Source organism: Cervus elaphus, chromosome 20 (assembly GCF_910594005.1).
Source record: "Cervus elaphus chromosome 20, mCerEla1.1, whole genome shotgun sequence".
Taxonomy (NCBI): Eukaryota; Metazoa; Chordata; class Mammalia; order Artiodactyla; family Cervidae; genus Cervus; species Cervus elaphus.
The window spans coordinates 139986948-140011267 of NC_057834.1; the positions used below are offsets into that span (position 1 = coordinate 139986948).

The 24320-nt window shown below is 58.6% G+C and overlaps 2 protein-coding genes and 1 long non-coding RNA gene across 13 annotated transcripts in view; 2 read left to right on the forward strand and 1 right to left on the reverse strand.

Moving 5' to 3' along the window:
- The window catches only part of FARP2 (FERM, ARH/RhoGEF and pleckstrin domain protein 2), a 98407-nt gene extending 94493 nt beyond the window's left edge, over positions 1–3914 (forward strand). For 2 of the 10 annotated variants that reach the window (XM_043878805.1, XM_043878806.1), the window contains exons 22-27: positions 807–827; positions 992–1074; positions 1688–1806; positions 2819–2926; positions 3029–3180; positions 3416–3914. In XM_043878805.1, coding sequence (XP_043734740.1) covers positions 807–827; positions 992–1074; positions 1688–1806; positions 2819–2926; positions 3029–3180; positions 3416–3802 — 870 coding nt within the window. In that variant the 3' untranslated portion in view covers positions 3803–3914. Of the gene's footprint in view, positions 1–806; positions 828–991; positions 1075–1687; positions 1807–1997; positions 2183–2818; positions 2927–3028; positions 3181–3415 lie in introns of those variants that run through there. The other 8 variants (XM_043878807.1, XM_043878811.1, XR_006336030.1 and 5 more) reach the window with 6 other exon arrangements.
- Positions 3915–4029: 115 nt separating this feature from the next.
- On the reverse strand, positions 4030–13894 carry STK25 (serine/threonine kinase 25). Of its 2 annotated transcripts, none has more exons than XM_043878813.1 (12): positions 13752–13894; positions 13197–13320; positions 9412–9642; positions 8803–8859; positions 8090–8198; positions 7412–7569; positions 7133–7318; positions 6501–6646; positions 6276–6390; positions 6034–6105; positions 4698–4834; positions 4030–4565 (listed from the first exon to the last, which is right to left on the reverse strand). In XM_043878813.1, the coding sequence occupies exons 2-12, from the start codon at positions 13224–13226 to the stop codon at positions 4526–4528; spliced, it is 1281 nt and encodes a 426-aa protein (XP_043734748.1). In that variant the 5' UTR covers positions 13227–13320; positions 13752–13894; the 3' UTR covers positions 4030–4525. The 2 variants fall into 2 exon arrangements, with proteins under 2 accessions (XP_043734748.1, XP_043734747.1); XM_043878812.1 differs by having other exon boundaries at positions 13690–13849.
- A 1058-nt stretch (positions 13895–14952) lies between these two features.
- On the forward strand, positions 14953–23506 carry LOC122678343. Its single transcript, XR_006336069.1, has 3 exons — positions 14953–15030; positions 22340–22344; positions 23447–23506. It is a non-coding gene; the product is annotated as an uncharacterized LOC122678343 (long non-coding RNA).
- Positions 23507–24320: the final 814 nt, after the last annotated feature.

Here is a 24320-nt window from a genome sequence, read left to right on the forward strand (position 1 = left end):
CTGTCCCAACACCAGTCTACACTGTTCTCATTAGTGGTGTGGTAAGGGTTAGTCACCACATCAGAAGTTCCTTCTCATATGTGTCCTTCTGTTTAAAAAGTTCTTTGCTAATCTCAAGTATTTAATTCTTCTGAGTAAACTTTGGAATCATTTGGATGAACTTCTTCAAGGAACACAATTGAGATTTCTGTTGAAATTGTATTAAACTTAGTTAACTGAGAGGAGATGCCATCCTGCGCAGCCTTGTCCTGCTGGCTACCGCTGCTCATGTTAGTTTCTGACCTGTAACTCCCGCGTGGGGCTCCCTGGCTGGTGTCCCGTGTGTTTGGGGGGTGGGTGTCGGTCAGTTGTAACCGACTAGTGCTGGGGACAGACACACCGCGCGCGCTCCTGACTGTGGAGCCCTGGCCGGTGGACAGTCACTCCTGTCAGCACAGCGTCCTCTGCCAGCCTCCGAGAGCTCTTATCAGACACGCAGGGCTTTGGCAGAGGCACTCCAGCACGTGGAGACGGTCACCCTTCTTCCTCCTTGTGACACAGTGGATTCTGGCAGTTGGCTTCGTAATGTCAAACCGTCCTGCATTTCTGGAACCACCTGGCTTGGTATAGGACGATGTCTTCTCTCTGCCTTTAGGTCCAGTTAGGGAGTACTTTTTTCTGGAGTTATTTAATCCCTTATCATCAAAGTTAGTCTGTGTGCTTTTTCTTTGAGTCTTTGTTAGGTTTTGGTACCACCTTATATCATGAATTGTCTGACTCTCTTTTCAACAAAATGCTCAACGTCTTTTCCTGTGCTTGATTTTCAGCTAATAGTGCTGGACCCTCCGGTGAGTAGTTGGGTGCCTGAGGCCCTCAGCTCGTCCGCCTGGGTGGCAGGTCCCCCGGTAGCCCCTGGTAGAGTCAGCAGGGGCCTGGTGCACACCTGTGTGCAGCTGCAAGCTCGGGTCCCACCAGCCCCGCTCCTGCTCCAGACCCCTGCTTTCGCCCACAGGTGGAGGACCAGGCGAGTGAGTGGTCTGTCCCGCACTCTTTCACCATCTACGCGGCTCAGAAGACCATCATGGTGGCGGCCAGGTGAGGGCCACCCTTCCCCGTCTGCTCGCGGGCTTCTGTGCCATGCGTGTCATGGTCACCGGGACATGTGTCCCAGTGAGCACAGCTTCAGGGGAGCAGCTGCACCCTCCGTGGGAGCGCGTGGCTTCTGAGACCGTCTCCAGGACGGCCCGGCACTGCGGGCTGCCCCTGCCCCGGTCACATCCCCGGGAAGGAGACCCAAGTTCCTGGTGGCCCATGTGGGCCCTCCGTGGGGATTGGCACTGAGCTGTGCCTGGCCCCGCGCCTCCCAGGAGAGGGCCTGGGTCCTGCCGCAGCCTGCAGGTCCTGGCTGCGTCGGAGCACGGGGCACTCGCCTCCCACCAGGAGACCTTGGCGGCTTAACCGTGACCCAGGCTCCAGGCGCCCATTTCCGCACCAGAGCACCAGAGCCTTAAAATTCCATGATTCAGGAACATAACACAATGTGGGCAGCCCCAGAGAGCGTGGTGGGTCATGCTGGGCCATCAGCAGCCCCCGCCAGCCCTCGGGACCTGCAGCACAGGATGCCTGGGGGCGGGGCAGGCCCCCCAACTCCCTTCCCCATCGCGGGAGGGGGCCCTGCCCAGCACCTGAACCTCAAGCCTGCCCGCAGCACCCAGCTAGAAAAGGCCAAGTGGCTGCACGACCTGAACACGGCCATCGACGCAGCCAAGACAGGCAGCACCCCGGCCCCAGCACCCCCGGCCCGCATGCTGTGCCCCCTGCCCCGCGGTGAGTGCTGGCTGAGCTCCTGGAGACCAAGGCGGCTTTCTGGGGGCGGGACTGGGGGTCCCCGGGCCAGCCCACCTGCTATGCCTGCGTGCCCTCCTTCCACGGGGGCATGTTCGGGGGGCAGCGGGCGTGGGAGCTCTGGCAGGGCAGTGCGTGGTTGTGCTCCCTGGCTGTAGCTCCTGTGTCCTCAGCCAGGGCCGGCCTCTCCCCAGGGTCCCCCGACGAGGCCTCCCTGGAGCCGGAGCCCGAGGATGAGGCTGGCGGGGCCCAGGGCTCCATGGTGGGAATGGGCCAGCGCCGTGCCAACACCACCGTGCTTGTGTGCTGGTGCCGCCACACCAGCGTGTCCAGGGCCGACCACAGCGCGGCCGTCGAGGTACAGCCCGGCGCCCCTGCTCTGCTCCCTCCCTACAGCAGCACCCAGCTGGCCTCCGCGCCCCTCAGCGTGGAGCCTGGCTTGTCAGGCCCGTGGGCGCGCCCTCAGAGCAGATGGGGGCCAGGCTGGAGAGCAAGCAGGCGGCGGGCAGCTCATGGGCACCTGCCGGACGGGAGGTGACCTGGGTGCCCCTCTGCCGCCTCTGCCAGCCCTGGGGTCAGAGGCGCAGGGCCCCGGCCTGAGGAGCAGCCCGTGCTGTCCCTGGGCTCAGGCCTGGGGCCATGCCAGTGACGCCCAGAGAGGGATGGGGCACCAGCGGGCCGCACAGGGGCCCCGCAGAAGGGCATGCGGACTCCACGCCGAGCAGGGTGCTGCCCCCAACCTGCCGGGTGGGTGCCACTGTGGGCCTGTCCCTGTGTCTGTCACGGGGCACTGGGGACAAGCAGTGCCGGGCTCAGCCAGCCTCTCCCCGCCCTCTGGACCGCTAAACACTGAGGCAGGGCCAGGGAGGTGCCGCGTCCCTGCCCCGCAGAGCACAGGGAAGCCTGGGGGTGGCCCTGCGGGACAGAACCAGGAGGGTGGCCCTCTGTGGCCAGTGGTCCTGGGACACTCACATCCACAAACATTTCTTTTCAGAACCAGCTTTCTGGATACCTGCTGAGAAAGTTCAAGAACAGCAGCGGCTGGCAGAAACTCTGGGTGGTCTTCACCAATTTCTGCTTGTTCTTCTACAAAACCCATCAGGTAGGCGGGGCCCCACCTGTGGGCGCTGTGCCCTCACGGAACCGCCTGTGGGTGGGCAGGGGCTGGGCACCCGCCGAGTGACCACGGCACGCCACCTCCCAGGACGACCACCCGCTGGCCAGCCTCCCACTGCTGGGCTACAGAGTGAGCCTCCCTGGGGACACGGACGGCATCCAAAAGGAGCATGTCTTCAAGCTGCAGTTCAAGTCCCACGTCTACTTCTTCCGGGCCGACAGCAAATACACGTTTGGGAGGTACCTCCAGAGGCGCCTAGGCCCTCAGTCCCGCCTTGGGACTTTCCTGGTCTGGAGGGGGGCTGAGCGCTGCTGCTGGGGTTTAACAGGCCCCACGCCAGCCCTTTCCTCTTTACTTGGGGTGGTTCTTGGGAAGGTGTTGGGGAACAAGCCCGCTAATCTGGTGGCCAGAGCGCGCCCTGCCTCCCAGACAAGCAATTGGTGGGGTGGCTCTGACCTCTGTGCCTCCTCTCAGGTGGATGGAGGTGATACAGAGAGCCAGCGCCTCAGCTGGGAGGGCCAGGACCCCCGAGGAAGAGGCCTGAGGCCCACCCTGCCCAGATGGAGAAGCCGAGCAAACAAGCAGGGCCGGCAGGCACCCCACGACTGCCCGTCCCCCCAGGAGACTGGCGGTGGCAGGCGGGCTTCCTGGCGACACCCGGCAGCGAGTGCTCCCCTGGGACGCAAGCCAGTGCCTGGGCCCGGCAGAGCACCGGGAGAACGCGCGCGGTGGGGGCAGGCCAGCTCTGTGCGGGCGAGGTTGGCACTGCCCTGCCTCACCCACCTGCCCTCCTCCTGCCAGGCAGGGCCTCCCGACAGGCTGGGTGACGGGGGGGTCCAAGCACAGAAGCATCTCTGGTGACCCCCAGCCCACATTTCTGCAAAGTGGAAAGCAAGCCCCACTAATTTATCATCCCAAGGAGTGTACGGTGCTGAGACACCGAATGGCTGAGAATAAAGGGTCTCCCCCCGGGTCCCGTGTGCTGCCTCCCCCGCCCGCTCTCCGACCCGCGGCCACACGTGCTCACCTTGGGTGAGGACTCGGGAGCCTGAGCGCGGGCTCTGCACCCCGCCCAGCACCAGCACATGTCAGTTCAGGTCTTTATTGAAAGTGGCGGGAGCCTCTTAAGGTTCTATGAAAACTAACACCTTAACCTCAGAATATTTAGGGAAGCAAGGAAGTTTGGTTTTCTTAAAAAAAAAACACCAATCTGGCTGACACGAGTACTTAAGAGAAGACACGGTACCTGCTCCAACAGCACAGGGCGAACCTACAGCCTCCAAGGGCGGGCAGGCCGGGCGGGAGGCGGCAGGTCTGCCCCGCGCATCCCTGCCCCTCCATCTGGGCCGAGAGCACAGCCCTGGGGACCCGCCTGGCCTTGAGGCCCCGAGGAGACCCAGCCCGTTGCCTCTGCCGCTGAGTGCGGCCTTGGCCCAGCCGGGAGGGGATGTGGGAGGGGACAGCCCTCTGCGGGGCAAGGGCGCAGCCCGCAGGGCGAGGCCAGGATGGCCCAGGGCCCTGGTCAGCACAGTCCTGACCACACGGCTCCCGACGGAGACCCTCCTCCCAGGTGCAGACAGGGCTTCAGCGGGTCGACGTCAGGTGGTTTCTGCTGTGGGAAAACCTGCAGACCAGAGGCCGGGTCACTGCTCCGCCCAGGAGCGCAGGCCAGGCCAGGGTCACAGGACCCGCAGACCTGATCGAGTCCCACCCGGCGAGAAGGACCCACAGCAGCCTGCCGCCCCCAGGCCCTCACCTCTGCACCCGCTCCACCAGGTGGGCCATCAGCTTGTCCGAGATGCCGGGGCAGGACTCCTCAGCCAGGCTGAAGGCGTTCTCCAGCTCCTCCAGAGCCCCCACACCCCCGCCGCTCTGCCTGTGCTTCTCTTTGAGCTGCGTGGACACCCCAGACACCTGACTGGGGGCCAGGGGGGCGGCCTCCCCGCCCCACCCGACCTGCGACTGGCAGCAGAAGGCAGTGCTGCCCCAGGCTCCCCCTGAGCACCAAGCAGGGGCTCCCAGCTGGTCCCTTCTCCGGGACCTCGCTCCTCCAATCACGAACCTTCTCCTGACCCCGGGTCCCAGAAGCCCACAGCCCAGATCTGCGTGTGAGCGGCCCAGTGAGCCCCGCCAGCCTGACCGCTGGGAGTAGGGGCCGACTCGCACCCCCAGCTGTGGAGACCCCACGAGGTGACGGCCTGGCCGGGGGGGCTGGAGACGGGTCAGTCTGCTCGCCCAGCACACAGAACAAAGGGGCGAGGGACGCACACCTCCCCAGACACCCACCCAGCAGCCTGACCTCAGGCCAGCCCACAGAACCGGAACCCGAAGGGGGCCCAGCCAGCTGAGGTGCGGCCATGCCTCTCACCCACCTCATACCCCAAAGGTGCCAGCCCCAGGAACTCTGCTGCATGGCTCCAGGAGCCTACGTGCCCAGGGACAGCCCACCCCCACCAGCTCCCCCGCACCCCGCCCCCTTCCCCACCCAGGCACTGCAGGCCCCTGGGTGGGAGCCTGCCCACCCCCACCTCCCTTGGCCCCAGGAGCCCACGTGCCCAGGGACAGCCCACCCCCACCAGCTCCCCCCCCCAACTCCATCCCCTTCCCCACGCCGGCACTGCAGGCCCCTGGGTGGGAGCGCTGTCCACCCCCACTCCCAGGCTCCAGGGCCAGCATCACCCTGGGTGTGAACACAGCCACAGCCCACTGCTGGTGACTCACTCCTGGGGATGCTACTGACTGCCCTTGAGCAAGTGACACAGACGCTGGGTCACGTGACCACTGGGGAGTGGCCCTTAAGGGCTCCCTGTCCAGGGCCTGACGCCCAAGACTGAAACCTCCCGGGTGCTCTCTAGACTGTGGATCACCCGGTGTCTGTGGTTCAAGATAAAAGGTCCCAGGATAGCAGCTCAAGTTCAAAGCCCCCCTGGGGCCCCAGAAGACACTGGCAGGCTCGGGATCTTGAGGATCACCTGAGGCCAGCTTATCCCAGCCAGCTCTGGTCCTTCCACCCAAAATGCCAGGTCCAAGGGGCCAACCTCACAAGCCCCGAGGGACCCAGACACCCTGTGCCACCCCAGCTCGGCCCTCACCTCTCCAAAGACGGGCCGGACCAGCGTGGACAGGCACTGCGACCTCGGCTGCCTCTTGACGGGCTCCACCGACTACAAACGCAGAGCGTGCAGAGGTGAGCAAGGCAAAAGCAGGGGGCTCAGGCAGCTGCGAGCCCCCCACCCCATCCTGGTCTCCTGAAGGGCCACCCCTGGGGAGCGGGCGTCCCAGGAGGTGGGTCCCCACAGCCCGCTCCCTCCGGCGCGTCCGGGGCCGGGCCGACCTTCTGGGCGCCATGCAGGGCTGCCCCCTTATGCAGCTTGCTGTGCGGGCTCGGCCGGATGGTGGGGGGGAAGGTCCAGATGGGCCCCTGCTCTCCGTCCTCGGGGTCTCCATCTCTGAAGGGAACGATGGGAAGTCACACGGGGCCTTGGAGTCAGGAAGGCCCCAAAGGCCAAACCCTGCCCCGGGGAGCCCGCCTCGGCCCCGCAGGAAGAGCAGGCCCTACATGTCAGAGTCCTCGGAGCTGGACTCCTCGCCGTGGCCCTCCGACCTCCAGCGCTTGTAGCGGTCGATGAGCTCGGTGAGGAAGGAGGTCTTCTTGGTGTAGCGCGTGATGAACTTGTGCTTCAGGAGCTCCTTGGCGGTGGGCCGCTGCCAGGGGCACACACGGGTCACCAGGCGCCAGGCAGACAAGTGTTGCCCGGGGAGCCCCTGGCGCTCAGAGCAAGGAGGCCTGGGCTAAGCCGGGTCATCAGCATCGCTGCCCCCGCTGGGAGCCTGGTCAGGGGACCCCAGGTGGCAGGGGCGCTGCCCCCGCTGGTAGCCTGGTCAGGGGACCCCAGGTGGCAGGGGCGCCCAGGGGGGTGGGTGGCTGTACACCGTCCTCCCCAAGGGAAGGGCCTCCCTCCAGACCCTCCTGGCCTGGGCCGGGAGCACAGCAGAGCCCGCCCTGGCACAGCAGAGAGGCCTCTGGCCCTGTCACCTCCAAGCTCCCACTACAGACAGACCGCATGCCCTCCATGCCCGTACGCACACACACGCCCCCAGTGTCCTCTGGGGCGCAGTTCCAGGCGCCCCAATTATGCTCAGCTGTGCAGGCATTCTCACCACTCAGAGCTGGGGGCGAGAGGAGCTTACAAATCGGGGGTCCTTGTTGAGGCAGGCCTCCACAAACTCCTTGAAGGGCTTGCTGTGGTGGCCCTCAAGTGTGGGCGGGCTGTTCTTGGGGATCAGGAACAGGACGCGCATGGGGTGCAGGTCGGAGTTGGGAGGCTCGCCCTTGGCCAGCTCGATGGCTGTGATCCCCAGTGACCAGATGTCGGCCTGGACAGAGAGCCACGGGGCCACTGCAGTGCAGGCCGCCCGAGCCCCGTGGCCCCCACACCAGCACGCCACACCCCCCGCCACCCAGCCCACCTTGAAGTCATAGGCTGACTGCTTGATGACCTCGGGCGCCATCCAAAAAGGGGTGCCCACGAACGTGTTCCTCTTGATCTGCGTGTCCGTGAGCTGGCCCGCCACCCCAAAGTCTGCCAGCTTCACGTCGCCCTGCTCCGAGAGCAGCACGTTGGCGGCTGCGACACAGGACCGCAGGCGTCACCCTCCGCACTGCCTTAGGAAGCACCCTCCCAGCCTCCGGCCGATCTCCCCCCAGGGAGGTCCGCCCTTAGCCCCAAGGCCACGGCACACTGCCAGCGGGTGCCTATGGGCCCCACACACGTGCGCCCTCAGCCGGCCCCAGTGCCCCCCTGACGGTCACCACCACTGAAGACCCCAGGCACAGGAACCACCCTCCCTGCCAAATCGCTCAACAGGCAGAGGGGACCCTGACTTCCCCTTGCTCTGCCAGTCACGCCCCTGCAGGCTGGCCTGGCCACTCACATCCACCAGCACGGCTGCTCTCACACACCTCACATTCACAGACTAAGCAGGGGCCCTCCTATCCTACGTGCAGAGCCGGCTCTGCCGTGTGCAGGGACACAGCGCTGTTACTGGAAACAGCGGGACTGCCAGGTTTCCGGGGCCGCAGCAAGCGGGGCACTGAGCACCGCTGGCCCGCGCCCACGCCACCTGCCACAGCGTGCTCTGAGGCACCTTTGATGTCTCGGTGGATCTTGCGCTCCGAGTGCAGGTAATCCAGGCCCTTCAAGATCTCCCGCAGGATGGTGGCAATATAGGTCTCCTCCAGGGGGCCCGGCTTCAGCTGCAGACAAGAGGGGCCAGCAGGGCCTCAGGCCTCCCCATGAAGCCCACCCACCCCTTCCCCACCGCCCCAGAGCCAGCACTGACCCTGAGCTCGCCCGCTTCAGTGCCAGGGGCGGGGGGACCCTCTGGACGTGGGAGCTTCCTATTTCTTTACCCACTGTGTTTGACCGCACGGGTCTTGGTTACACCATGTGAACTCTTGGTTGCGACACGTGGGATCTAGTTCCTCGACCAGGGATTGAACCCAGGCCCCCTGTATTAGAAGCGTGGAGTCTTAAGCCGCTGGACCACCAGGGAAGCCCTCTTTACCCACTTTTGAAATTAAAGTTTCAGATGGCTGTGGGGAAAGTAACAGCTGAGAACGGGGACCTGGCACACTCCTGAGCCTGCCTGCTGGGGGGGACTAACCTCCTACCGCACAGGCCAGCAGAGGACCTGGACCCCTCAGCACCAGCTGGATCCTGAGGAACAGCCAGTCACCAAGACAGTGAAGGAGGAGAAGCCACAGGAACTCAGGATTCAAGGACAACCCCCAGATAACTTCTTCCGTCTGGCCCTGCCCCAGCCCACCAGGTCCCCAGCCCACCAGGCCCCAAGCTCACCAGGTCCAAGGCGGAGCCACCACCCAGGTACTCCATGATGATCCACAGCTTCGTGCTCTGGGGCAGAGAAGCGTGTCAGCAGGCGGCAGCAGGCAGCGCGGGGCCCCAACACATGCCCAGCTGCACTGACTCAGCCAGAATGCCCACCAGGAGCGGCATCAGCAGCCCGCCTGGCTCCCCTCGCCACCCCCCTGCGCAGACACTGCAGACGGGCCGTGTGCTCGCAACAGCGGCCAAGCCCACTGTCCAAAGCCCCTGGGAAGGACTCTGGGCCCCCTCCTGGGAGGGGCACAAACAGGCCACTGCAGAGCCGGCCGCTCCCTGCTCACACCCTGCCACCCCCGGGCTCCCTCAGGACAAGGCCGGTCCCCTGGCCCTGGGCGTAGTTGTTCCCTGGGGGCCTGGTCCATGCTGAGCTGGGTCCATGTCCTCCTGTGGGGACCCCTGCCCTGCAGACCAGGCCCAGGGGGGCAGACCCAGCCAGGTCTCCTGAGCAGACAGGGCCCGCCAGCCGCATCCCCACTCTGGCCACAGGGGGCCTGGGCAGCCCCCTCTCTGAGGGGGAGCGCCCGTCATGGGGTGGCTAGAGCCAGCCCCCGCCGGCAGCACCTTCAGGTAGGAGCCGAAGTAGCGCGTGATGTAGGGGCTGTCGCACTGGCTGAGCACGGTGATCTCCTGCTGGATGTCCTCAATCTCGTCCTCCGCCTCCTCCAGGTCGATGATCTTGATGGCCACCACCTCCTTGGTGCGGTTGTCGATGCCCTTGTACACCTCCCCGAAAGAGCCCTTGCCGATGCGGTCAAGCTTGGTGAAAAGCTCCTCAGGGTCCACTCGCGAGTGCTGGGGACATGGGCGAGCGGCCTGGTCAAGGGCGGATGGCCAGGGAGCCCCCCTAGACTCTTTCCTCACTACTTATATCCCTTTTCATTCAGAAAACCTAAAGTCACCTCCCCACAGGGGCAAATGTCCCCAGAGAGGGCTGAGAGGCCGGGGCTCTCGCCAAGAAACCAGGGCCACGGGGAAGGCAGACCCTGGGAGGCAAGTAATGGGTTAGGAGGGATGAGCACGGGGAGCTGGGGGCAGTTGGACAACGGGCCTGGGCGATGCTGTGAGCACACAGGGCCAGCCTCGCAGGCTGCCGGCTTCATGGGCAACAGCCTGACCACGCTGGGCCAGCGATCATGACAAACTCCAGGGAAGGGTCGAGGGGTGCAAAGAACTCTGTCACTCACCTTTTTAAACTGAAAACTGCTCTAAAAAGTAAAGCCTATTCATCAACGGAAAAGAATAAAACTCAACAGGCATTAACTGAGTTCTCCCTGTACACCTGGAAGCCAGGCCCCTTAGAGAGAGTCCCCAAGACGGCGATGCCCTCACCCCAGCTCGGAGCTCAAAACCCACGCTCTCCTGGACGTTCAAACGGACGGAAAACCACCCTCCCAACCTGGTCCTCAGACTGGAGCACAGACCCGCCCAACAAGGCGCGGACCCTCAAGCAGGCTCAGTGCCAGGACACGGCGGCACACAGGCGTCCACGGGGCAATCTGGCTTTCGACCTTGACCCTCAGTGTCCAGGCCTGAGATGCTCAGTGTGGGGCTGCGTGGAGGACAGCGGGGCATCCCTCACCCCCACCTGCGTGGCCCCCTGGGTGCTGAGGTCACCTTGCTCCCCCTCTGCAGGCGCTGAAGACCCGGGACCCCAGTGGCGCTGGTACGCTGGCAGGGAGACTGGCATCTAGTCCCCACAGGGGCAGAGAGGGTCTCCCGAGCTCGCTGGGCCGCAAGTCCACAGGACACAGTGCCCTCCAAACTGCAGCACCATCCCCATCCATCTGTGCAAGCGCCCTGGCACTGAGGGAGCCGGGGCAGCCGCTCACAGGCTCTGAGCAGAGTCCCAGGGCACAGGGCTGCCCCCGCGCAGGACACTGCTCGGGGCCCACTGGCTCCAGACCAAGACGACATGTCAACCCGAAGCAGCCAAGAGCTGCCTTCCCAGGACTGTCACCAGCAGGGAAGAGCTCACCCAACCTCACAGCGCCAGGCAAGCGGGATAGGGCGCAGGCGGCCGCCTTGGCAGAGAGCCGGGCCAGGGAGCCCGGGATGCCGCCCCCTGCCACCCCCCTACCCCAGCCCCGCCTGAGCTCACACAGGCTCGGCCCTGAGCACACCTCCAGTCCAGCCCGTGCTCCAAAGACAGGCTCCTCTCCCTCCGAGGTGGCCTCAGGGCAGACGCAGGGCAGCAGGCCAGCCTGGCAGCACTAACTGGGAACCCCGTCCCCCCGGCGCTCCCTCGGCCTCCCCTTCCCACCCTCAGGCCTCTGCCAGTGACAACCCCCCCCCAGCCCCAAGGCCAGCCCAGAGCCGGGTCTGGTCCCTCAGTGTCCTAACCAGAAACGCCCCACACGGGGCACCCAGTTCTCCACAGCCTCAGAGGCGGGCACAGGGCAGACCCCTAACCAGAGGCCAGGCCCAGCAGGGGAGCAGGGAGCCTGACCCAGCTCTCAGTCTCTTTGGGTCCCCAAGGCTGCAGGGCAGGCACCTGAGTGGACAGAGGGCCCCCACGGCCCATCCCGGGAGGGCCTGCTCGCAGCCCCACCGGGGAGAGGAGAGACAGGGCCCGGGGCCGGTTTGCAGTGGCCCTTCCAAGATGCGGGTCTGGACAACCGCGCAGGCTGCTCGCTCGGCCCAGACCTCTGTGCACTGAGCCCACCCTGGGGCTGCCCGGTCTGCGGCCACCGCTCAGCAGTCTACATGTCCACTTAGCAACACGCCCACCACCAGCATCACTCTCCAAGTGAGAGCTGACCAGTGGCCCCCATGCACCCCACGACAGGTGGCAGTCACGTGCACAAGGGGCTTTCGCAGCAGCACAGACCCTGGGCAGGAATCAGCCCGGCAGGGGCCAGACGCCCAAGGTTGCCCCGTGGGGAGCAGGCCCACTGCCCCATGCACACAGGGACCGCCAAGCAGGGCCATGGTGACAGCCATCTCAAGGAAAACAATGTCCTGTCAGGCTTCCTGTCACCGACAAAGACCAAGCGTCTCCACCCCTGAAAGGACAAAAGGGGCTTCCTTCCCTTGGGGTCCCTGCCTCAGCTCCTCTGAGCCCTGCTCCGTCCCCGGGCAAGACGCAGCCACCGAGGCCTGGCTCCAAGCACCACCAGCACCCAGGTGAGGGGCTGCTCACAGCTCCACGTCCACACACGGGAGCCATTCCTACAGCCCTTGACCTCGAGCCAGACTTCCCTCCCAGCATCTTAGTCAAGGGACTCGGAAGACACACGTGTCCAAGACGAGCGTGAGCCCATCGGCCCTGTCAGCAGCCCACCTGCAGCCTCGGCGGCACCCCGGGGTTCTCCAAAGAGCCAGGCATCTAGAGCCGACCGGACTCCAGCTCCTCCTCCCCCACGAGGACACACACTTCCTGTTCCTCCCAGGCACCTAGTCCTCCCAAACTGGGCTGACGGGAGTGAGCCTGAGGGCTCAATTCTCTTCCAGAGGCGCTCCCAGCTCACAGCCGTCAGCCTAAACCACACCAGAGCTGACCACTTAAGAGGAAAACCCAACAGCTAGGATGAAGGACCACCGGACCAGCTGGGGGTCTATTTCATAGCAGCTTCCAGTCACACCTGCTGGGCAGTAACAAAAAAGGGGGGACAAGTGTGGACCACAGCCCTGACAGTGGCTGCCCCGGCCCTCCTAACTGCAGCCATCGACCTCAGGCCACGCTGTGGAGGGTCCCCTGGACTCAAAGGCAGACACCTCAAAGTGCTGTGGTGTTGGTAATTTCAAGAACCAACCAGCCAAAAAAGAGTGGGCATCTCCCAGGCAGGGCCCCCCCCCCCCAGTCCAATGGCAGCCCTCTCCACCCCTCAAGAGAAACTCACACGCCTGTCCTCTGCTTTCCCCACACACAGACACTCCCAGCCCCCCTCGTCCCCCTCAGCCCCTGCCAGGGCCGCCAAGGCCCCTGTCCCCCCAGCCGAGGTGCTCGCAGACCCTGACCTTCCGCGGCCCTCCAGGTGCATAGACCCGGTTCCTGCGGCCCAGCGGTGTGCCAGCGTCGGTCTCTGCGCTGACCCTGCACCGGGGCTACACTTTGACAGGCTGGTGGGCTCCGGCCCCACAGGGCGCTGCCAACGGGCGACTCCAGTCAGCCGCGCACCCACCAGGTCTGAGCACCTGGTGACCGCTCCCGCTTTGCCCAGGGCTGCGCCTCACGGGGCTCCCACCCCTCCTCCCACACGCGCCTAAGAGGGGCTGCTCTTCTGAGGCCCCCGGACCACTTTTCAAAAGACAGTCCTTGGTGAAACGGCCTGTCTCGAACTCTGCAGCCGGCGCTCCGTCCCAGGCGAGCGAGCACACCCGCGGATGGCCCAGACGCCCACCCTTACCTGGTTGGCAAATCCCCTGAGGTGAGCCATGTCTGCGCGGCCCTCAGACCATCCGCCGCGCCTCCGGGAGGCCCCGAGATCCCGCCTGGAGGCTCTGGAACCCGCTTCAGGCCGCTTCAGTCAACTGGAGGGAGAGCAGACCGGCTCGGGGCCCTGTTCCGGGTACGCGGGGCTCCCCGCCCCCTCGGGGCCCGGCGGCAGCCCCCACCTCCAACCACATGGGACCAGCTGGAGTCAGAAGGATCCCCCCGAAGGGCTCCTGCCGCGTGCCCTCCGCTCTCGACCCTGCCTCAGGCCTCGCCGGTGAGCCCCCCGACACCCGGCCCCCGACGCCGCGCACACCTCCGCGGCCCCCAGCCTTCCTCGGACCCCGGACCCCGACCCGCCCCCGGGGCGTCTCGCCCCGCCTCACCCCCGGCCCCGCCCCACGGCCGCGCCGCCCGGCCCCCTCCCCAACCGGCCCAGGCGCGGGCCAGCCCGGCGGCGCGCCCACCTCCGGGGGGCTCCATCCCGGCCTCCCCCGGCCCGCTCTGCAGTGCCCGCGAGGGCTCCCACCCGCAGCCTCCACTCGCCCGCGGACGCCTAGGCTCTCAGTTCGCGAAGCAGCGGCAGTGGCGGCGGCGGCCGGAGAAAGCCCGGCGGCGGCGGCGGCGGCGGCGGCGGCGACGGCACGCGGCGTCGCGGCCCAGCGCGGGGCTTTCTGGGACAGCGAGTCCCTCGCTCGCCCCGCGCCGAGGCGCCCGCGGGCGCCGGACTACAAGTCCCGGCAGGCCACGGGCTGGAGCGCAGTGGAGGCCCGCTGGCGCGCCGCGGGGCGCGCTGGGACTCCGAGTCCGCCTTCCTGAGGGGCTCGGGCCTACGTCTCCCGGCAGGCCGCGGGGTGGGGCGGGGCGAGGGGGGGCCAGGCGGCGCCGGGGCGGGGCGGCAGCGGGTGGGGCCGCTCCGCCCTCCCGCCGCCCATCCGCACCTGGGCGGACCTGGCCCCCGGCTCCCGCCCGGTCCTGCAGACCCCACACCTTGCAGCGTCCAGGCTTTGGAGGGTGGACCGGGCCTAGAAGTGTCTTGGAATGTTATTAAGTCTGAAAAAGGGAGGCGCTTTTGACACAGGTCGGCCTGGGTGGACCTTGACGACGTGGCACTGAACGACAGAAGCCAGACCCAGAGGGACAAACATGGTTTGATTCCACTCCCAGATTCATAGAGCCAGAAAGGCGAAGCGGGAGTGTGAGGGGAAAGGGGTGTTTAATGGGGACGGAGCTTCTGTCTGGGAAGATGCAAAGAGGTCTGGAGATTGGCTGCATCACCATGAGAATGTATTCCACGGTGCTGAAATGTACAGTTAGGATGGTAAATTTTATGTGATCTGTTCCGCTCACTTCAGTTCAGTCGCTCAGTTGTGTCCGACTGTTTGCGACCACATGGGTTGCAGCACACCAGGCCTCCCTGTCCATCACCAACTCCCGGAGTTTACCCAAACTCATGTCCATTGAGTCAGTGATGCCATCTAACTATTTCATCCTCTGTCGTCCCCTTCTCCTCCTGCCCCCAATCCCTCCCAGCATCAGGGTCTTTTCCAATGAGTCAGCTCTTGGCATCAAGTGGCCAAAGTATTGGAGTTTCAGCTTCAACATCAGTCCTTCCAGTGAACACCCAAGACTGATCTCCTGGTTAGACTCCTTTGGATCTCCTTGTAGTCCAAGGGACTCTCAAGAGTCTTCTCCAACACCACAGTTCCAAAGGATCAATCCTTTGGCGCTCAGCTTTCTTTATATTTCAACTCTCACATCCATACATGACTACTGGAAAAACCATAGCCTTGACTAGACAGACGTTTGTTGGTAATGTCTCTGCTTTTTAATATGCTGTCTAGGTTGGTCATAACTTTTCTTCCACGGAGCAAGCGCCTTTTAATTTCATGGCTGCAGTCACCATCTGCAGTGATTTTGGAGCCCAAAAAAATAAAGTCTGTCACTGTTTCCACTGTTTCCCCATCTATTTGCCATGAAGTGATGGGACCGGGTGCCATGATTTTAGTTTTCTGAATGCTGAGTTTTAAGCCAACTTTTTTACTCTCCTCTTTCATCAAGAGGCTTTTCAGTTCCTCTTCACTTTCTGCCATAAGTATGGTGTCATCTGCATGTCTGAGGTTATTGATGTTTCTCCCAGCAATCTTGATTCCAGCTTATGCTTCATCCAGCCTGGCATTTCGTATGATGTACTCGGCATATAAGTTAAATACACAGGGTGATGATATACAGCCTTGATGTACTACTTTCCCAATCTGGAACCAGTCTGTTCTTACATGTCCAGTTCTAACTTGCTTCTTGACCTGTGTACAGATTTCTCAGGAGGTATTTGATCTGTATTTTACCACAATTAAAAATGAAATGAAAAACAAATTAAGTTCTGACATTTGCTACAACATGGATGAACCTTGAAAATGTCATGTTAAAGGAAATAAGCCCATTGCAAAGGAACAAATGCTGTGTGATTACATTTAACTGTGTGCCCTCCGTTGTTCCCGACTCTTTTGCAGTCCCATGGACTGTATCCCACCAGCCTCCTCTATCCATGGGATTATTCCGGCAAGAATACTGGAGTGGGTTGCCATTTCCTAATCCATCCACTTAGGTGAGGTATCAAGAACAGACCAAGAGATAGAAAGTAGAATTGAGTTTCCAGGGGCTGGGGGAGGCGGAAATGGGGAGATACTGCCCAGTGGGTACCGAGTTTCTGTTTGGAGTGATGAGACGATTCTGGAAATACATAAATGATCATGGTTACACAACATGGTGAATTTACTTAATGTCAGTGAATTGTACACTTAAAAATGGTTAAAACAACATTTTTTGTCATCTATATTTTACCACAAATTTTTAAAAAGCAATGATTTGTTGGATTCCATCAAAAACTTAAATTTTCCTTTCAGAAAAACATTTTAGGAGAATGTAAAGACAAGCTATATAGTGGGAGAAAAATGGCAAATCATATCTGACTATATGTACTGAAAATGTATAAAGAGCCCTCAAAAACCAACAGTTAAAACAACCTGGGACTTCCCTCACGGTCCAGTGGCTGAGAATCCACTGTGCGGTGCAGGGGACACGAGTCTGACCCCTGCCCGGGGAACTGAGATCCCAGTGCTGCGGAGCACCCAGGCCCAGGCCGCTCAGCCCCTGAGCCTGCATGCCACAGCTAGAGTGAGTCCATGCCCCCAGTGAACACTCCACGTGCCTCAGCCAAGACCCAAGGCAGCCAAATAAATAAATACTTTTTTAAACCCAATGAGAAAAAGTTGAGAGTAGATTGAGCAGACACTTCGGCAGGGAGACACACGGATGGCAGACAGCACATGAACAGAGGCTCAAATCATAGCTCTCAGGGATATGCCAGCCAAGTCCATGATGAGATACTCAGTACTCACATGTTAGAAGGGCTAAAGTAAAAATCAGTCTGATTTCAGTACTGACCATCTGGTGATGTCCATGTGTAGAGTCGTCTCTTGTGTTGTTGGAAGAGAGTGTTTGCTATGACCAGTGCGTTCTCTTGCCAAAACTCTATGAGCCTTTGCCCTTCTTCATTCTGTACTCCAACTCCAAAAGTGCCTGTTATTCCAGGTAACTCTTGACCTTCAACTTTTGCATCCCAATCCATTATGATGAAAAGAACATCTTTTTTGTTGTTATTACCAGTTCTAGAAGGTGTTGTAAGTCTTAATAGAACCGTTCAGCTTCAGGTTATTCAACATTAATGGTTGGGGCATAAACTTGGAGTATTGTAATGTTGAATGATTAGCTTTGGATATCATTTGCTGAGTGCATTCTTTCATTTTTGAGATTGCATCCAAGTACTGCATTTCAGCCCCTTTTGCTAACTATGAGGGGTACTCCATTTCCTCTAAGGGATTCTTGCCCACAGCAGTAGATATAATGGTCATTTGAATTAAATTTGTCCATTCCCATCCATTTTAGTTCACTGATTCCTAAGATGTTGATGTTCACTCTTGCCATCTCCTACTTGACCATGTCCAATTTACCTTAATTCGTGGACCTAATCATGGCTTCCCAGGTGGCACTAGTGGTAAAGAACCTGCCTGCCAATGCAGGAGATGCAAGAGACACAGGTTCGATTTTTGAGTCAGGAAGATCCCCCGGAGTAGCAAATGCAACCCACTCCAGTATCCTTATCTGGAGAATCCCATGAACAGAGCAGCCTGGTGGGCTACAACCCATGGGGTCGCAGAGTTGGACATGACTGAGCATGCATGCATACGCATAAGCATGGACCTAACATTCCAGGTTCCTATGCAATATTGTTCTTAACAGACCTGGAACTGACTGCGGCTCAGATCATGAGCTCCTTATTGAAAAATTCAGGCTTAAATTGAAAAAAGTAGGGAAAACTATTAGCCATTCATGTATGACCTAAATCAAACCCCTTATGATTATACAGTAGTGGGCTTTCCTGGTGGCTCAGATGGTAAAGAATCTACCTGCAATGCAGGAGACTCGGGTTCAATCCCTGGGTCAGGAAGATCCCCTGGAGAAGGAAATGGCAACCCACTCCAGCATTCTTGCCTGGGAAATCCCATGGTCAGAGTAGCCTGATAGGTTACAGTCCATGGGGTCGCAAAGAGTTGGACATGACTAAGAGACTTATTTAATCACTCAGTCGTGTCCGACTCTTTGTGACCCCAATGGACTGTAGCCCGCCAGGCTCCTCTGTCCATGGGGTTCTCCAGGCAAGAGTACTGGAATGGATTGCATCCCCTTCTCCAGAGGATCTTCCTGACCCAGGGATTGAACCTGGGTCTCCTGCATTGCAGGCAGATTCTTTACCATCTGAGCCATGGGGATTATACAGTGGAGGTGACAAATAGATTCAAGGGATTAGATCTGGTAGACAGAGTGCCTGAAGAACTATGTGTGGAGGATTATAACATTGTACAGGAAGCAATGACCAAAACCATCCCAAAGAAAAAGAAATGCAAGAAGGCAAGGTGATTGTCTGACGAAGCTTTACAAATAGCTGAGGAAAGAAGAGAAGTGAAAGGCAAGGAAAAAGGAAAAGATATACCCAACTGAATGCAGAATTCTAGAGAAGAGCAAGGAGAGATAAGAGGCCTTCTTAAATGAACAGAGCAAAGAAAGAAGAAAACAGTAGAATGGAAAAGACTAGAGATCTCTTCAAAAAACTTAGAGCTATCAAGGGAACATTTCATGCAAAGATGGGCTCAATAAAGGACAAAAATGGTAAGGACTTAACAGAAGCAGAAGAGAAAGAAGAGGTGGCAAGACTACACAGAAGAACTGTACAAAAAAAGTTCAAATAGCTGTACAAATAACTACGATGGTGTGGTCATTCACCTAGAACCAGACATCCTAGAGTGAGAAGTCACGTGGGCCTTAGGAAGCATTACTACGAGCAAAGCTAGTGGAGGTGATGAAATTCCAGCTGAGCTATTTAAAATCCTAAAAGATGATGCTATTAAAGTGCTGCACTCAATAGGTCAGCAAATTTGGAAAACTCAGTAACGGCCACAAGACTGCAAAAGATCAGTTTTCATTCTAATCCCCAAGAAGGGAAATGCCAAAGAATGTTCAAGCCACCATTTGAACAGTTTTGCTCATTTCACATGCTAGTAAGGTAATGCTCAAAATCCTTCAAATGCTAGGCTTAAGCAGTACATGAACTGAGACCTACCAGATGTATAAGCTAGATTCAGAAAAGGTAGAGGAACCAGAGATCAAATTATCAACATTCATTGAATCATAGAAAAAGCAAGGGAATTCCAGAAAAGCATCTTCTTCTCTTTCATTGACTACACTAAAGTCTTTCACTGTATGGATCACAACAAACTGGAAAATCCTTAAAGAGACGGGAATACCAAACCACCTTACCTGCCTCCTGAGAAACCTGTATGCAAGTCAAGAACCAACGTGACAAGAAACAATGAACTGGTTCAAAATTGAGAAAGGATTAGGCAAGGTTGTATGTTGTCCCCCTACTTATTTAATTTATATGCAAAGTACATCATGCGAAATGCCAGGCTGGATGAAGCACAAACTTCCATCAAGATTGCTGGGATTAAAAAAAAAAAAAAAAGATTGCAAGGAGAAATATCAACAACCTTAGATATGCAGATGATACCACTTTAATGGCAGAAAGTGAAGAGGAACTAAAGAGCCTCTTGATGAGGGTGAAAGAGGACAGTGAAAAAGCTGCCTTAAAACTCAACATTCAAACAACTAAGATCACAGCATCCTGTCCCATCACCTCATGGCAAATAGATGGGGAAAAAGTGGAAACAGTGACAGATTTTATTTTCTTGGGCTCTATAATCACTGCAGATGGTGACTGCAGCCATGAAATTAAAAGATGCTTGTTCTTTGGAAGGAAAACTATGACAAACCTAGACAGCGTATTACAAAGCAGAGATATCACTTTGCTGACAAAGATCCATCTAGTCAAGGCTATGGTTTTTCCAGTACTCATGTATGGACTTGAGAGTTGGACCATAAAGAAGACTGAGCACCGAAGAATTGATGCTTTTGAACTGTGGTGTTGGAGAAGATTCTTGAGAGTCCCTTGGACTGCAAGGAGATCAAACTAGTCAATCCTAAAGGAAATCAACCCTGAATATTCATTGAAAGGACTGATGCTGAAGCTCCAATAATTTGGCCACCTGATTCAAAGAGCTTACTCATTGGAAAAGGCCCTGATGAAGGGAAAGGGAAAGATTGAAGGCCACAGGAGAAGGGGGCGACAGAGGATGAGATGGTTGGATGGCATCACCAACTCAATGGACATGAGTTTGAGTGAAGTCCGGGAGTTGGTGATGGACAGGGAGGCCTGGCGTGCTGCAGTCCGTGGGGTCGCAGAGTCGGACACGACTTACTGGCTGAACAACAACAGCAACAACAAGATAAAAATCACTGAGAATACCAAGCGCTCACAAAGATAGGGTGGCCAACCATCCTGGTTTCCCAGTTCCAGTGCTGAAAGTCCCCTGTCCCAGGAAACCCCTAGGTCCTGGGGAGGCAGGCTGGCCGGTCACTCAGGGTGAGGACGCAGACCTGGGACACAGGCCGTCCGTGCTGAGAATGCAAAATGGCGCAGCCACCCCAAAGAGCATGTGACAGTTCTTAAAAAGTCAAGCAGATTCTGCACATGATCCAGATTGCCACTCCCGGGTATTTGTCTTGGAGAAAGGAAAACTTACTTCCACACAAAAACTTGCATGTAAATGTCTACAGCACGTCTGTTCATAATCAGCCCAAACTCGAAACAACCCAGATGGACTTCAGTGGAGTGAGTACGTTGACTGGGGTCCATCCCCACCATGGAGCGTCCAAGCAAGAAGCAGGAACGAAGCCCTGGTACTTCAGCACCTTGGGGAACCACAGGCATCCTGGGAGAGAAGGGAGCCGGTGCCTAAAGGCTCCGGACCCGGCACAGTGCTCCATTTAGGCGACGCAGCGCCGAGCGGTGGATGCCGGCCATGGGAGCACCCAGCGTCCTGCCTGTGCTGCAGGTGACCCAGGTCCATACTACGTCTGTGAGAGAAGCTCAGAGAACTGAGAACTGACTCTACGCTAAGAAAGACCGTGCTAGTGTGCTTTTTCACTGATAAATTTTTTACATTGACTGGCTCCTTAATATCAAATATAGAATCCGTGTTCAAATGTCACAGACATGTGTGTGACCATATAATGTGGTCTCATGTACGTGACCACACGCAGTTTGTTCAGCTCAAGCTCCAGGGAGGCCCCTTCTCTGGTCTCCTTTTCCCTTGGCCGTTCCAGGGCCCCTTGTTCTGTGAAGGCTCCCAGGCTGCACTTTGCTGATCGCTTCCTGCCTCGCCAGCTGCTGTCCCCTCCCGGGACCTCATGGGGGACTCCAGGCCCCTGGCTCCTGTGAGCAACTGCGGGTCACCCTGATCGGATGGCACACTCCCCCAAAGTGGAGGGGACCCAGCGTGTCCCTCTGGGAAGTCCAGGAGCCTGGGGTGCCGAGGAGCCCCCCAGACTCCCAGCCCTGCTGCCCCGCCCAGGCGAGCCCCACCACAGCCGCGTGGCACTGCCTCAAGGCGTGCAGAAGTATGGCTGGGGAGGGCGTACCCCCGGAGCCCCCTCGTGAGGGACCCCGAGAAACTAGAGGAGAAGATGATGCGGAGACAGAGGAAGCAAGGCTGCCCCAAAGCTGGGATGCGGGGCCCTGGACCCTAGACGACCCTCCCACCTGTGCCCAGACCTCAGCTCAGGAGAGCCACTGCCTCTGGGCAGACCGGTGGCCTCCCAGGCCTGCTCACCTGGCTCTGAGACAAGCAGCCTCCTGATGGACCTTCATCCGGGGCCAGCCCTCAGGGCTGTGACTGTCCTTCCCTGCAGGACCTCATGCTTCTCGTGGGCTCGGCAATCAGGACCCCAGGCTGGGGAAGGTCAGGCCTCCGGAGACGCCAGTCCTACCTGGTCCTTCAGCCTCCACTTCTGTCCCAGGAGCAGACTCACACATAAACCATAACCAGTGAAGGCCCAGAACTGGAGAGGGCTGGCCCGGGTGTGGTCCAGGGCCCACGCCATCCCTGCAGCGCCCACCCCTCGCTTCTCTGCGGCCACACCCAGGGAGGTGGAGAAGGTGCTAGGAGACCCCAGGGCGAGAGCTCGGGGGACGGTGGGGAAGGGTGGAGGAGGTGCATCCCAAGCCTCCAAGGGAAACTGGGAAATACCGAGGAGCTCCCCAGAGCTTGTCCTTCAATTTTCAGGAGGTTTGAGAGCTGGGCATTACATGCAGTCATTACAAAATCTAACGCAAACACTTAGAATGAGTTATATCAAGAACGCATCTCAACTTGATCATTTTTTCCATTTTCCTATTGTCGTCTGTGCCCTGAGCACGTCAGCACGGGGGGTGTCACACTGGCTGCCGGGGGCTACACCTTGGAGGGGGCAGACCTGAAGCTTGGAGCCCAGCCGGGCCCTCCTGGGGTTTCCGCCTCCGGTTTGGGGGCACACAGCACGCTTGGGTGACGGTGACGCGGAAACAGAGTCCAGATGACGGCTGGGTCCAGACTCAGAGTTCAGACCCACAGCCAGGGCGGCTCAGACGGCGGGCGTGTATTTCTCACATCTGGAGGCTGGGAGGCCAGGTCAAGGCCCAGGCTTGGAGGCCGCGTCCTGGGGGAGCCCTCTTCTCGGCCTGAAGGCAGCCCCGTTCCTGCTGTGTTCTCACATGACGGACAGGCGCACAGCTGGAGCTGGGGCCCCTGGGGCCTCTGCTTGCAAGGGTGCCGATCCCATCTCCGGGACCTCATCAACCCTCACTACCTCCTCGGCCCATCTCCAAACACTGCCTTGTTGGGGTTCAACATATGAATTTGGGGGACACAGTTTCATCCACAGTATTCTAGAGGAATGTGCTAGAGACACAGAAGCAGAGGAAAAGGAAAGTGGCTGCAGCCAATGGCAGGCAGGGGAGGGGCAGGGGCACCTCCCCTGGGGACGGCCTGAGCCCGCGGTGAGGCCATGCGGGGAAGGTGCTGTGGGGTCTCCTCCCCACCGCCTAGACTGCCAGGCCCGACAGTGCAAACTGTTAGGGATCCACTGACCGAAACTGGCCTGAGTCACCTCTCAGTAGGACGACCCATGAGGAAACTCACCAGGAGAATTTGGGAGGGGCCAGCGAGGGAGGGGATGACTGAGCTCCCAGGACCCTCCCCTGGACACCCTCCTGGCTGAGTGATGCTTGCACCACCAGGTAGGACCCTGACTCAGAATGACTGCTGTTGTTCTGCAGTCCCTCAGTCGTGTCCGACTCTCTGCGACCCCATGGACTACAGCACACCAGGCCTCCCTGTCCATCACCATTTTCCAGAACTTGCTCAAACCCATGTCCATTGAGTCGATGATGCCATCCAACCATCTCATCCTCTGTCGTCCCCTTCTCCTCCCACCTTCAATCTTTCCCAGCATCAGGGTCTTTTCCAATGAGTCAGCTCTTCACATCAGGTGACCAGAGTATTGGAGTTTCAGCTTCTACATCAGTCCTTCCAATGAACACCCAGGACTGATCTCCTTTAGGATGAACTGGTTGGATCTCCTTGCAGTTCAAGGGACTCTCAAGAGTCTTCTCCAACACCACAGTTTGAAAGCATCAATTCTTTGGCACTTGGCCTCCTTTAAGGTCCAATTCTCATACCTGTATGTGACTACTGGAAAAACCATAGCCTTGACTATATGGACCTTTATCAGCAAAGTGATGTCTCTGCTTTTTAATATGCTGTCTAGGTTGGTCATAGTTTCCCTTCCAAGAAGCCAGCATCTTTTAATTTCATGGCTGCAGTCACCGACCACAGTGATTTTGGAGTCCAAGAAAATAAAGTCTGTCACTGTTTTCATTTTTTCCACATCTATTTGCCATGAAATGATGGGACTGGATGTCATGATCTTAGTTTTTTCAATGTTCACTTTTAAGGCAGCTTTTTCACTCTCCTCTTTCACCCTAATCAAGAGGCTCTTTAGTTCCTCTTCACTTTCTGTCATTAAGGTGGTATCATCTGCATATCTAACTTTGTTCATATTTCTCCCAGCAATCTTGATTCCAGCTTGTGCTTCATCCCACCCAGCATTTCACATGATGTGCTCTGCATACAAGTTAAATAAGCAGGCTGACAGTATACAATCTTGAAGTATTGCTTTCCCAACTTTGAGCCAGTCCACTGTTCCATGTCCGGTTCTAACTTTTACTTCTTGACCTGCATACAGGTGTCTCAGGAGGCAGGTAAGGTTGTGTGGAATTCCCATCTCTTGAAGAATTTTTCAGTTTGTTGTGATCCACTCAGTCAAAGGCTTTAGCATAATCAATAAAACAGAAGTATGTATTTTTCTGGAATTCTCTTGCTTTTTCTGTGATTCAGTGAATGTTGGCAATTTAATCTCTGGCTTCTCTGCCTTTTCTAAATCCAGCTTGTGCATCTGGAAGTTAGCAGGTTCTGAACATGCGGCTGAGTCTTCCTGAACTCCACAGAAGACTGGGACAGCACCTGGGCCTCCGCACAAGGCCTTGCTCATCAGGGAGGGGTCCCGGGGCAGATGCCAGTGCTGGCCCTCTTGGCGAGGGCCTCTC